At 45.0% G+C, this 13693-nt stretch overlaps 1 protein-coding gene across 1 annotated transcript; it reads left to right on the plus strand.

Moving 5' to 3' along the window:
• Window positions 1–672: 672 nt before the first annotated feature.
• On the plus strand, window positions 673–11009 carry LOC115773860 (collagen alpha-1(XII) chain-like). The gene is made up of 9 exons (XM_030720778.1): window positions 673–795; window positions 1298–1413; window positions 5890–6039; window positions 6857–6976; window positions 7365–7529; window positions 8005–8151; window positions 9162–9304; window positions 10256–10385; window positions 10605–11009. Exons 2-9 carry the CDS (start codon window positions 1335–1337, stop codon window positions 10613–10615), a joined length of 945 nt encoding a protein of 314 aa, XP_030576638.1. The 5' UTR covers window positions 673–795; window positions 1298–1334; the 3' UTR covers window positions 10616–11009.
• The last annotated feature ends 2684 nt before the right edge of the window (window positions 11010–13693 follow it).

The raw sequence follows: 13693 nt of genomic DNA on the forward strand, positions 1-13693 counted from the left end.
CATTTTTCCTGCTTCCTGCTGCAGTCTGAGGATCTCCCACCTTTAGTTTCTGTCTTACAGTAATACATTCTCTACCTGCAGTCAGCAGCAGTGAAATCTGAACAGAATATAAATAACATAAATACAGTATGTAAGTCCGTACAGTGGAAACCAGAGAAAACTAGGTTGGGTATTGATAGTCTTTTACACTATACATTAACCAAAGGCCAGGCAGTGCAAGTAGTGAGGTTATTGCACAGAAAGGAAACAACTTTCTGAAAGTTACTATGGATCCATCGTCCATCTTCCCAGTGCCTGTTGAACTAAGTGGTTTGGTGGGGGGGTTGGAAGAAGCTGTTTCACAGTCTGCTTCTGTGAAACAGTAAGAATAAAAAACAAGGCACCAACATTTGATTGTTCTTAGATGCATTTTTATTTCTGACTCTCTTTCTCTGATTTTATTATGTGCATTGCAGCTGTGAAACACTGTTTATCCAAGACAGAGTTTCCATGTGGGACAGTAAAGTTTTATTCAATCTGCAGCTCCTTGGGATTATTTCTATGAAAGTTTATGGAACATTAACAGTAAACATGCCGCACGATGGGCGGGGCAAGAAGAGCTGGGTGCCCCCCCCCCCCCCCCCCACACACACCTGTTAAGTAGCGGCTTGTGTGGAGACTCCTCCCACTTGGAGGGAGAACCTGAAGGTCGCGGGTCTCTCTGACTTCATCACCGTCCTCTGCAGGTCCACAGAAGGCTCCAACTTTTTTAAATTTCACACTTTAATTTGAAACAAGCTTCATCCTCCTCTGCAGGTCAGTGCAGATTCTTTTATTTTAAGGTTTAAATGTGTGCTTTATAAATTCTTTACTGTTCCGTTTATTCGGATTCTTCATTACGCTGAACAGGGGAAAAGTTTTCCTCACTAGAAGAAATTTCTCATCAGGCAGAGACATGAAATGCATGACTTTACTCTGCAGAGTAAATCAGAAAGTGAAGCAAACGGAGCTTTAAGAGAGGAGAGAGGAGGCGTCTGTGCGTCTTTATTTCACCAGGTTTCCATGAAGCCCTTTAATAAAGCGTTTGCAGAGGCTGCTGAATTTCAGCCTTTTGTACTCATGAAGCCTGTCATGTAATCCGGTCGCTGCTCGGTCCTCTCTCCAAAGCTCCGTTTCTGCTTCTTGTAGATTCAAATGGAGATGAAGGCGCATTAATGAGCGCTGAGGTTCACCTTCAGGAAGCATTAAAAGTCTCCTGAAGCCCTGAGGCTGCTGCGGGGCTCCTAAAGTCTAACCGCCTCCTTCGTTCCTCTCGCAGCTTCATTCATGCGCTGCTGAGACCGGAGGGGCTGAAGATGAAGAGCAGGCTCTCTCTGGCGGCGGCTGCTGCCCTCCTGGCACTGCTGCTGTCCTCCTGTCAGGCCCAGGAGCAAGGTAACGCCGCTCCCCGTCCTCCTCTTCTCTTTGAGCCAACACATCTGACTTCTTCCACCTCCTCTCTCCTCATCTCTCCTCTGCCTGCTGTGTGTAGCTGCATTTTTAGCCTAAAAATTTGTTTCAGTTCAGTTTTAATTAAATAGCACCAAATCACAGCATTTATTTTGTAAAGTAACAGCCAAACAGTAATTACAGAGAAAACCCAACAGTCAAACGACCCCCTATGAGCAGCACTTGGTGACAGTGGGAAGGAAAAACTCCCTTTAACAGGAAGAAACCTCCAGCAGAACCAGGACAGCCAGAGATTAATAATGATTAAATACAAATACACTGGCAGCATCGTGCAAAGCTGCCACAGAATTCACACGTGTGATCTCAGCACCAGTTTATCAGTGGGTGGTTCAAAGTTGTTCATCAGCACCAACAAAATGGCAGGTAACAGCCAGATATGCATCCATGTTGATGGAGGTCCACATGTCTGCTGCGAGGCTGACAGTGGTCAGCAAGTCAGCCTTCTCCTTTCCCTCCACATATCTCCTCCCACCACGGCTTTAACAGCATTCCTGCGATGTATACGTGGGATCTAGTTTTACCATCTATGCTCTGAATCCAGGATCAGTCACCACAGTCAAAGGATGGGAATCCTTCACTAGGAACTTGCTTCCTGCTTCCTAAAATAAACGAGTTGTTATTGTACATTAAGCACTGATAAGGACAGAGAAACGCTGCACCTGTAAAACCAACATGACATTGTTCATACTTCATTTTACCTTCTGTTTATTACCTTCAGTAAGAAAGGCACCTCTTGAATGATATGGCATCATGAGTATTATATTTGAATAAACACTGAACTTATTTTACCTTTTTCAGTGGCACCAAATTAAAATATTCCCACACTTGGGAACGTTTCCTCGATGGCTTCACTGTCAAAAAGTCCAAACTTCACAAAAACAGCAGCTATTAGTAAGTTTGGTACAAAATATGAAACAGCATCTCAGCCTGCCTGTCAGAGCCAGTCAGCTGATTCAGGCTGAATGAGGTAACAAAGTGGTTCATCAGTGATGTCAGCTGAAGCGAGCTCCAGGATCCTATTGAGTTTGAAGTGTGTTTGGAGGCCTCAGTGCTGGAGGTAACATCACTAGACTCAGAGCATGGAGGAGAGTCCAGGAGAGCTGGACAGAAGGTCCTTAACCCATCAGCAGGACCAGGATCTGCTCCTTTGTGCAGGAGGAACAGGATGAGCTCTGCAGAGCTACAACATGACCTCCATCAGCCACTGGTGTGAATGTGTCTGACCAACCAATCAGAAACAGACTTCATGAGGGGGGGCCTGAGTGCCCGATGTCCTCTAGTGGGTGCTGTGCTCACAGTCCGGCACCGTGGAGCCTGATTGCCATTTTCCCTAGAATACCAGAACTGGCAGCTCCACCATTGGAGCCCTGTGCCTTTCACAGATGAGAGCAGGTTCATCCTGAGCACATGTGACAGGGTCTGGAGAAGCCGTGGAGAACGTTCTGCTGCCTGTATCATCGACCGGTTTGGTGGTGCGTCAGTGATGGTCTGAGAGGCATATCCATGGAGGGACACACAGACCTCTACAGGCTAGGCAACGACACCCTGACTGCCATCAGGTATCTTGGACCTGTCAGACCCTACACTGGTGCAGTGGGTCCTGGGTTCCTCTTGGTGCACAACAATGAGCCTCTGCAGGTCGATCATTTTCATTTCTATCAAACGATGTGGATCCTTTCATTCCTAACACATCACCCAGTCCATATCTGTGCAGATACCCAGCAGGATTTTTTTTTTCACCATTGAGGTCTGAAGTGTTTTCTAAGTATTCCTTTAATTTTCTCAGAGTGTGTATCTTTGTTAGCTCCCACAGATTACTGCTGAGCTCGTGTCTTTATGCAACAGTACACATTCCCCATTGTTATGGAGTCTCAAAGAGCTGTTTGCAATCAGACCTGTTCCTAGGAAAAAGTCTGACGTTATGCTTCCCATCACACTCAGATGACGTGCTGATCCTTGGCAGAAATTCCTGTTGTAATGGGGAGCAGACACGGTGACCCACTGCCCACCAATCAGAGAACAAGAGGAGTTTTCCACTCCAAGATCCTCACTCACTGATCTGTAGCTCTCACACAGCAGGCTGTAATTCAGGGGTCTGACAGGCCCGTACGTTTGGCACAGCTGCTTTAAGGTGTCTTTAATAGAATAGAATAGAATAGAATAGAATGCCTTTATTGTCATTATACAGGATGTACAATGAGATTGGAGGGCCACTCCTGTTCAGTGCCATGTAACAGAAAATCAAACTCTCTACAATGAAAATAGAAATATTATAAAAATATTATAATCTAGTATAATCAATGTGATCAAGAGATATACAGAAAATAAACAATGTGTAAAATATACAAAAAATAGAATGTATAAAAATATATACATACATTGGTGCATCTGTACATTGTAAGAAAAGTAAATGCGTGTATACATATAATAATGGAGATGATGAATATTGCACTAGTGAATGAATACTGGATATTACACAATATAGGAGTGATAGATATTGTTCAGTATGAATAATATAATATTGCACAGTTATGGTGGGTGAGTGTGTGAGTTCAGGGTGGTGATTGCTCTGGTGAAGAAACTGTTCCTGAGTCTGTTTGTTCTGGCTTTGATGCTCCTGTAGCGCCTGCCAGAGGGCAGCAGGTCAAACAGGTCAAAGCCAGGGTGTGAGCTGTCCTTGATGATGTTCCTGGCTCTGCTGATGCAGCGGGAGGTGTAGATGTCCATCAGGGAGGGGAGAGGGCAGCCAACGATTCTTTGTGCTGTCTTGACTACCCTCTGAAGCCTGACCCTGTCTGCCTCAGTGCAGCTGCCGTACCATACTGTGATACAGTACGTCAGCAGGCTCTCAATGGATGAGCGGTAGAAGGTCAGCAGCAGGTTTGAGTCCAAGTTGTTCTTCCTGAGGACCCTCAGGAAGTGAAGTCGCTGCTGAGCCTTCTTGATAACAGCTGTGATGTTATCTGACCAAGAGAGATCAGCAGAGATGAGGACACCGAGAAACCTGAAGGTGTGGACCCTCTCCACACGCTCGCCGTTGATGTAGAGGGGAGCTGGGTCAGTCCTGTGCTTCCTGAAGTCGATGATGATCTCTTTGGTTTTCATGGTGTTCAGTACCAGGTTGTTCTCTGAACACCAGGCTGTCAACCTCAGGACCTCCTCTCTGTAGGCTGCCTCATCTCCCTTCGAGATGAGTCCGACCACTGTGGTGTCGTCAGCAAATTTGACGATGAGGTTGTTATTGTGGGCCGGACTGCAGTCATGGGTGTAGAGGCAGTACAGGAGGGGGCTCAGCACACAGCCCTGTGGGGAGCCAGTGCTCAGTGTGCAGGTGGAGGAGAGATGGGGGCCAAGTCTCACAGTCTGGGGCCGGTTGGTTAAGAAGTCCTTGATCCAGGAACATGTGAGAGGGGGGAGGCCCAGGGTGTGCAGTTTGGTGGTGAGAATGTCCGGGATGATTGTGTTGAATGCTGAGCTGTAATCCACAAAGAGCATGCGAGCGTAGCTCTGCTGCTGCTCCAAGTGGCTCAACACAGAGTGGAGAGCTACAGCGATGGCGTCCTCTGTGGATCTGTTTGCACGATATGCAAACTGATGGGTGTCGAAAGTGGGGGGCAGGTGGTCTTTGATGTGCTGGAGAACCAGCCTCTCAAAGCACTTCATGATTACCGGTGTGAAGGCCACAGGGCGGTAATCATTTAGGCTGGTGACAGATGACCTTTTGGGCACGGGGATGATTGTGGCTGTTTTTAGGCAGGGGGGGATGACTGCTTGGGCCAGGGAGAGGTTGAAAATCCTGGTGAGAATCAGGGTGAGCTACGCTGCAGAAACAGTATTTTTTACTGTCCATTAAATCTGATTCTTTTTAAATATTCCTCTTTAAACAATGCTGGAAAAACTTTACAGTAAAGTGAGAAAACGTCACGTGTTTCTTTTCAGCTTTTGGCAAAGTGAAATGTTATCCTTTGACCTTAATTCCCTCCACCAAGTGAGAGGAGAGAAGTGGAGGGCATGTAAACATGTTAAATGCACAGGAACACACTCTCAGGAAACTTCATTTATCAGTGAAGAAGTTACGGAGAGACTCACAGGAACATTTTTAGAAGAGGTGGTGCTCTGCCAGCTCACAGCTGAGCTTTGTTTTTGCCAGAGATGTGAGGTTGGACTTTGTGCTTCACAGCTTTCACTGAGACATGAAATCAGGGTGAATTATTTGTGGTACATAATGTAAATCTGCTAAACATCATGTGATTGTGATGTACTCCTGCTCCTCACTCCTCTCTCCTCCTGAGGTTCTTCCTCCCACACCAACAGTTCCAGTTAGCCTGAGCAGACACTTGTGGTGGGGGATCTGTTGTGTAGCAGGCGTTGCACTAACCTCCCCCCCTCCCATCTCCTCAGACCCTGGGTGTAATACCACAGCGAAGGCCGACATCGTGCTGCTGGTTGACGGCTCCTGGAGCATCGGGCGCCTGAACTTCAAAACCATCAGAAAGTTCATCGCTCGCGTGGTCAGCGTGTTTGACATCGGCCCCGACAAAGTCCAGATCGGTAAAGCTTTCACTGCTGTTACTGTCTTCCTTCAGGCAGCTGCTGCTTTAGTCGCTCCCATCTCTCAGTCGTACACTGGACCTTGTTGTAGCCCCTCAGTTCATCCTCTGAGCAAAGCTCTTTTAGCTCTTCCTCACTTCCTAACTTTACAAGAAAATACATTTACTGAGCTTAAATATCAATCTGGCTTGACTATTGTAATTCATTATTATCAGGCTGTCCTAAAAGCTCCCTGAAAAGCCTTCAGCTGATCCAAAATGCTGCAGCTAGAGTACTGACAGGGACTAGAAAGAGAGAGCAGATTTCTCCCATATTGGCTTCTCTTCATTGGCTCCCTGTTAAATCTAGAATAGAATTTAAAATCCTTCTCCTCACATACAAGGTCTTGAATAATCAGGCCCCATCTTATCTCAAAGACCTCATAGTACCATATCACCCCAATAGAGCACTTTGCTCTCAGACTGCTGGCTTACTTGTGGTTCCTAGGATACTTAAGAGTAGAATGGGAGGCAGAGCCTTCAGCTTTCAGGCCCCTCTTCTGTGGAACCAGCTCCCAGCTTGGATTCAGGAGACAGACACCCTCTCTATTTTTAAGATTAGGCTTAAAACTTTCCATTTATGATCAAGCTTATAGTTAGGGCTGGATCAGGTGACCCTGAACCCTCCCTTACAGTATGTCTGTATACAAGTTTTCCGTTACTTACTGCATTTTTGATTATTTTAATTGTCATCACTTTGTATATTTTGTGAAGAAGCTGATGATCAGAGTTGGTGTATCTTTGGTTTTTTTCTACAATGCTGAGTGTATTTTCTGCAGGTGTGACTCAGTACAGCGGTGACCCAAAGACCGAATGGCACCTGAATGCCCACCCCACCAAAGCTTCCCTGCTGGACGCCATCGCCAATCTGCCATATAAAGGAGGAAACACCATGACAGGTGATGTTTGACTCAAATTGACCTAGATAGTAACGTATATGTATCCACACTAATTAATTTCATTTACTTAATTGGAGCTCAAACTTCTTTGATGGTCTGTGACTGTAATCAACTGCACATGGAGGCCATTTTTGCCCAGTCTCTTGCTTATTGTTGAACGCTGACCTTAACTGAGCCAAGTGAGGCCTGCAGTTCTTTAGATGTTCTGGGTGTACTCTTGGAGTATTTTGGTAGGCCGGCTGCTCCTGGGAAGGTTCCCCACTGTTCCATGTTTTCTCCATCGTGCTAAATGCTGCAAAAATATGTCAGAATGATTGTTCTGAACATTGTTTGTACCTTTACTGGCTGAACTCTTTGCAAAAACCTGTTTATTGCTGTCTGATTGCAGGTTTGGCTCTAAAATACATCCTCCAGAACAACTTCCAACGAGACGTGGGGATGCGTCGAGACTCCAGTAAGATTGTCGTCCTGATCACTGATGGAACCTCCCAAGACGAAGTCGTCTCAATCTCACAGGAGCTCAGAGACAGAGGCATCGAGCTCTATGCCATCGGTGAGTGAGCTTGGTTGTTTAAATAGAAAAACCAAAATAAATGTCAGGAAAGCAGCGATGAGCTGCAGGTTGTGATTAGAAAATAATAGATTATCAGATATGAAACAACATTTAAATCAAGGCTCATTTGGAAGTAAGCACCCCAAAGGTTCCCAAAAACCATACACCACACATTTACACCACCACCATTAGCCTGAAGTGTTCATGCAGGGTAAAACGGGTCTATATGTTTATGCTGTTTAAGCAGATTCTGAGCTCAGCATTTAAATGTCGCAGTAGAAACAAAGCTCAGGATTTTCTAGTCGTTCACTGCCCAGTTTTAGGTTAGCGTCACCTCCGTGCAGTCAAGCTTTTGAAAAGCATGTTAATTCATGACAAGTTCTTACTTCACAGAGCAGACATTAATATATAACTTTTGTTTTTGGGTCTGTTTTCGAGGTGCAGTTCTCAACCTGATCGTACATTTCTCTCTCAGGTATAGCTAACTTCAATGAGATCCAGCTGAAGTCCATTGCCTCTGATCCGGACGAGACTCACTTGTACACCGTCAGTAAATTCAAGTTCCTACTGAACATCGTCGATGACCTCACAGTCAATCTGCACAACAGCACGAGGAGCTCAGGTCAGGAAGGAGTCACCTGAGCATTAGCAGATCAGCATCACAGTTAGCTTTAAGCTACACTGGTCCTCATGACCACTGCTGTGTTATTTTTTAATCAGAAGTTGCCATATTTAGGCGAGACAGTGGAGTGCTACGTTATCAGCTACTGCAAGCAAGCTGCAGCCATAAACTTTATGGGTACAATGTACTATTACCTGCTAACTGGTGCTAAGTAACAGGCTAAAAGTCTGGAGTCACCCCTCATTTCTTTACATTTTGCTTCCAGACTTTGTTGTAATTTTTTAAACCGATCTTCAGCAGCAGTTCTTCAGCTGTCTGAAGCTCTTTCAGAGGTTTTCTTTGGACATTGGCTGCTTTTTCACTCATTTTCAGTCAAGTCCATAGAATGAACTTTGTTTAAGCCACTGACATCCATCCATCCATCCATCCATCCATCCATCCATCCATCCATCCCTCCATCCATCCATCCATCCATCCATTGTTCAAGTATGAAAAAAGCATGACAGAATCAAATGTAACTCTGTAAGACAGACAAACATAAATGTTTTGATTTCTCCTGCAGGCTTTCAGCAGGTTTTCAGGACCTCGAGGGAGTAAAAGATGAGATAAAGCTTTAGTCCAAATTTAGGACTTCTTGGTACAGCTGTGTTTACCCTGTCTGAATGATGAAACGATGGGAAGAGAGAATACTTTAAGCGTTTTTCACAAATCAATTCTGCTCTGAAAAACAGAAGATTATCCAAACTCTGATGTTGCAACACAACGTAACATCTGATGGAAACTTTCTCAGTGGACGTACTTTTTGTCTGTAAATCAGTTTTAGGAGGAAACGATTTACAGCCCAGCTGGAGAAAACCAGTTTTTAAATGAAGCAGCTGAAAAATACATCAGGCCAGGATCCTGGCTGTCAGAGGAGCGAGCTCAGAGGGCAGATTGGTGGCAGCAGGGTTCAAAGAGCAGAACGCTCGACACGCTGGGTCACGTTCTCGGTGCTGTTTGTTCCTTTTCAGATCACACACCTGAGGCGCCCACCAACCTGGTGACCTCAGAGGTGACACAGAGCTCCTTCCGCGCCACCTGGACGCCACCCGGCTGCCCTGTGGACAAATTCCGCATCACTTACACGATGGCGGCCGGAGGACCCACCGAGGAGGTGAGAAGAAGCTCTCCCTTAGTAAACAGTAAACACCGACTGGTCCACACATGTGCTAATGGTATTTTAGCTGGAGTATGCTAACGCTGCAGCAGCACAAACATTAAACTCACCGCAATAATGTGTGTGAGCATCCTGCGAGGGTGCTGAGCAGGATTTTGTGATGAATTTCTGCAGTTTGTGCAACTTTTATCATAAATCACAGACATCAATAATCATAATGATGAATTATTTACATGCAAATAATTAAGTGGACCCGAAAGACTCGATGCACATGCTCTCTGCACATGCAGATGGTGGTAGTCCTAACACAACTATTTCATTCTGATTCAGGAATACACAATTTGTGTGTGTAAGAAATCTGTAAGTTTTACTCACTGCAGACTCAGTTTATAATAATAACATGTGTATCCACTTACAATAACTGCAGAGTTCTTCAGAAAGGTGCGGCTCTTTAACTGTTGCTGCTGTGGATGCCAACCTGTGTTCAACAGAGACCTCTGGTGGACATTTTGTAGTACTGCTTGTACTGTCCCAGCAGAAAGAGCTTTTATTCTCACTCTGATGGCTCAGCTCAAACTAACCAAACCACCACCGCTGTGGTTCTTTAAATCTAAAGTGTCTTCTTCCCATTGGGGATTGCCATATCTGCCCCCACTGACTAAAGTGTTATGGAATTATTCTGATCCACATAACTGAGTTAGTAAAGATTTTTTTTAAGAACCCATTTCTTTCTGAAAGAGTGAAAAACATGAAGAATATTTAATCTGGTTCACCATAGAAATCCTGTCACAGTGAGAATCTTGAGTGTTTGTATCTTTATTCAGTAAAGATGGTGGGAGGTCACCCCAGTGGAGTCCAGCTGTAGGTTTGAAGTATTCTTTGGTTTTGATCAGTTCACCTGTCATTCACTCGTTTACAGGCCACAGAATGATAACTTTATCCTTTCAGCTGCTGGTCGATGGATCGGTGAGCACCGCAGTGCTGGAGAACCTGAACCCTCAGACCGAGTACGTCACCACTGTTTCCTCCATTGTGGGGGAGAAGAGCAGCGAGCCTCTCCGGGGCACTGAGACCACCCGTGAGTGTTTCCTCGTCTGTACCTCCCTCTGTTTTTTTCTCTGCTGGATATTCAACAGTTTTTAATGTTGGTAATACAGAACATTTAACAGAGAACACAAGTGGAACAAAAATAATGGACCATTTTATTCAGAGAATACGTTTGGTGTTCAGGTGAAACTGAGACACTGAAGCAGTAGAAACCATACCTGAATCTTCACCTTTGAACTCTTCCTCTCAGGAGACGTGTAGGTGCTGTTTGAGCTGGTGACGGCGTCCTTGCCTCAGAAGAAAGTTTCCCTCCTCTGCTTCAGTCGTCCACCCTCCAAAAACCAGCGTGTTTCAGGGCTCGTGGGATCAGCATGAACCGCTCCACCACCGTCTCCTCACAGCAGTCAGCTCCTGGTTTCCGTCTGTGGGGAGTTTACATGTTCTGGCTGCGTGGGTTCCCTCGGAGTACTCCAGCTTCCTCCCACAGTCCAAAGGCATGCCTGTTACATTAACTGCTGACTGAATTGGCCACAGTGTGCATGAAATATATTGGATTATATTTGACTTGTAGTTGCTCAGTAAGACTAGAAAAGTGCTTTCATGTAAGCGCAGTTTATTATTTACTACTTCTACTCTCTGACCTGAGGATCAATAAAACCAAATGACTGAGTTGATGTTCTTCTTTGTGTATTGCTGAATGTCTGACTGTTGGTGGATGAAGGTAAAATGTGGGTCCGGCACTACAAAGCAAGCCGACGCTGCCAGTCAGGCTCAGCGGTCATGTGAAGGTGGTTATAAGTCGACCCAGGGTTTATCAATCTGACTGAAAACACGCTCGTATGAAAGAGGCGGTGGCAGCAGCATCCGGCCAATCATAAACATGGACCGGTCTGCTGACAGCAGAAAGAGGCACATGAGATGCACAATACGCACTGAAAGCAACACAACAGCAGTGTGTGAATTTGCTCATCCAGTCTACAAGTTCTTTTTTGGACCTGGAGAAGGCATTCTACAGGAAAGAGAGAGCTGACCTGTGGTCACGAATTTTGGATAGTGACCAAATGAATGAGGTCGTGGATCCAAATGAGCTTAGAGAGAGGGTGAGGAGCTCTGCCACTTGGAGTAGAGTCCACATTGAATGGAGCCAGCTGAAGTGGTTCAGTGGCCTCCTGGGTGCCTCCTACTGGGAGTATCCCTGGGACAGACCCAGGACACACTGGAGAGATTATCTCTCTCAGCTGGCTTGGAGAACGACTCAGTGTTCCCCTGGATGAGCTGGAGGGGGGGTCTGGGTTTCTCTGTTTAGGCTGCTGCCTCCATGATCTGAACCTGAATAAGAGGTAAAAAAAAAAAAAAGGATGGATGGAAATAATTTCATGCATTACATATCATGTTGCCTAGCAACCGAGCCTTGCCTTTAAGGTCTTAGTACAAGGTTTAAAATCCCTATTTTATGTTAATATCACACATATAGGACAATGAAACTGTAGCCAGAAGGACAAAGTTGGTCTTGAGTGCAGAACACAGGAGGGCCGGTGGTCCAAAACAGAGAGCAGCAGGAAAACCAGCACTGAGTACTTTTACAATACTTTTAATTCTAGTACTCTCATTAGGTCCTGAATCAGAGCAGAAAGACACAGAAATAAAAGCCTCCCTGTGGGATTCAGGTAAACTGAAACTGGTTCAGTTCACCAGGTGAGACTGTCTGATGATGATGATGATGATGATGATATCTGGATGAGGGTGTGGTTACTGTCTGCAGGTATGAAGGCTGACACCAGTATCAGCTGCTTCCTGTACTGAGAGAAGCTCCGTGGAGTGAATTTCATTCACGCGATGGCGCGTCTCTGCGTGTGGGGGGTTTTCAGCCTCGTTGTTCTCACCGCCGCTCTGAACACCACACACAGGTAAACACACGGGCCGAGCTGCAGGACTCACCTGGACAGGTTAAAGTGCTTCTTAATAGCTGTTGTAATTCCTCCAGGTAACGACAGACACAAGTGGCTCTCTCTACTGATGCAGTTTATTGAATCGGTTTGATCAGGATTCATAAACACACCGTGAAAACTCGTTGGCTGAGTACCACATGAGGAATTAAGCTTTCTTCTTGGTTTGCTTCTTCTTTCCTTAAACTTCTGTGTCTATAGCCTTTCTTTCTGCTTTCTGAAATCGCCTTTCCTTGTTTCCCTTCCGGGATCTCTTCTTCTACTTATCTATACTTCTAACATCACAGCACCCCCTAGTGGCGCTACACCAAATTAACATAGAAATACACAAATGTAGAAATAGAAATGTGACAGTTACACTCCCACCAAATCTCACACTCTTAGTAGTGGGATTTCCATAACACAAACTCAAACTGACACATAGTTTAAACAGTAAAAATGAATAAAATAAACTTACTCCGCTTCAATCAAAACAACAACTTTATGTATAGGTCGTTCTAAAGAAACTGTTTTCATCACTAGTTTGTCATTTTTGTTATATGCCTTGTCACTGAGTAAAAGCCTCACTTTCTTATCTGCTCCTGGATAAACAGCTGTGACTTTAGCTAGCCTCCATTCATTTCGTGGTGCAAGATCTTCTTGTAAAAGCACGATATCATTTATCTGCAGATCTCTTCTGTGCGCATTCCACTTTTGTCTTGGTTGCAGGTTGAGCAAATATTCTTTCCTCCAACGGATCCAAAACTCGTTGGCCAAATATTGTACTCTTCTCCATCTTTTTTGAAGATACAAATCTTCCTTTGTGAACTCTCCTGGCGGAGGCTGAACAATGGTTGACTTCATAGTTAGAATGTGGTTCGGTGTCAATGGTTCAGGACCAGTTGGATCATTCAAATGTTCCACAGAGAGTGGCCTACTATTGATAATCGCCATGACTTCATACAACAAAGTTCTCAACGATGTACTGTCGAGTCTTCTCATGGAATGGTCAAAAACAGCTGAAAGAACACTACGGATGGTCCTTATCTGCCTCTCCCACACGCCGCCCATGTGGCTTGCTGACGGAGTATTCATGAGAAATTCACATCCAAGTGCTTTCACCTTTTCCTGATCCATATCCTTTAAGAGATTAGCAAACTCTCTCTGGGCACCAACAAAATTGGTTCCTCTGTCACATCTTAGCTGCAGAACATTACCTCTGATTGCAATAAACGCATGCAAAGCATTGAGGAATGCATCTGTGCTTAAGTCGTCTACTACTTCAATATGTATGGCTCATGAACATAGACATGTAAGTATGAGTCCATACCTCTTAAGCTCCTTCCGTCCATCTTTGATGAAAATTGGACCAAAACAATCCATACCTACATAGGTAAAGGGTGGTGTAGTTTCT

This window comes from Archocentrus centrarchus, chromosome 24 (assembly GCF_007364275.1).
Source record: "Archocentrus centrarchus isolate MPI-CPG fArcCen1 chromosome 24, fArcCen1, whole genome shotgun sequence".
NCBI classification, from domain to species: Eukaryota; Metazoa; Chordata; class Actinopteri; order Cichliformes; family Cichlidae; genus Archocentrus; species Archocentrus centrarchus.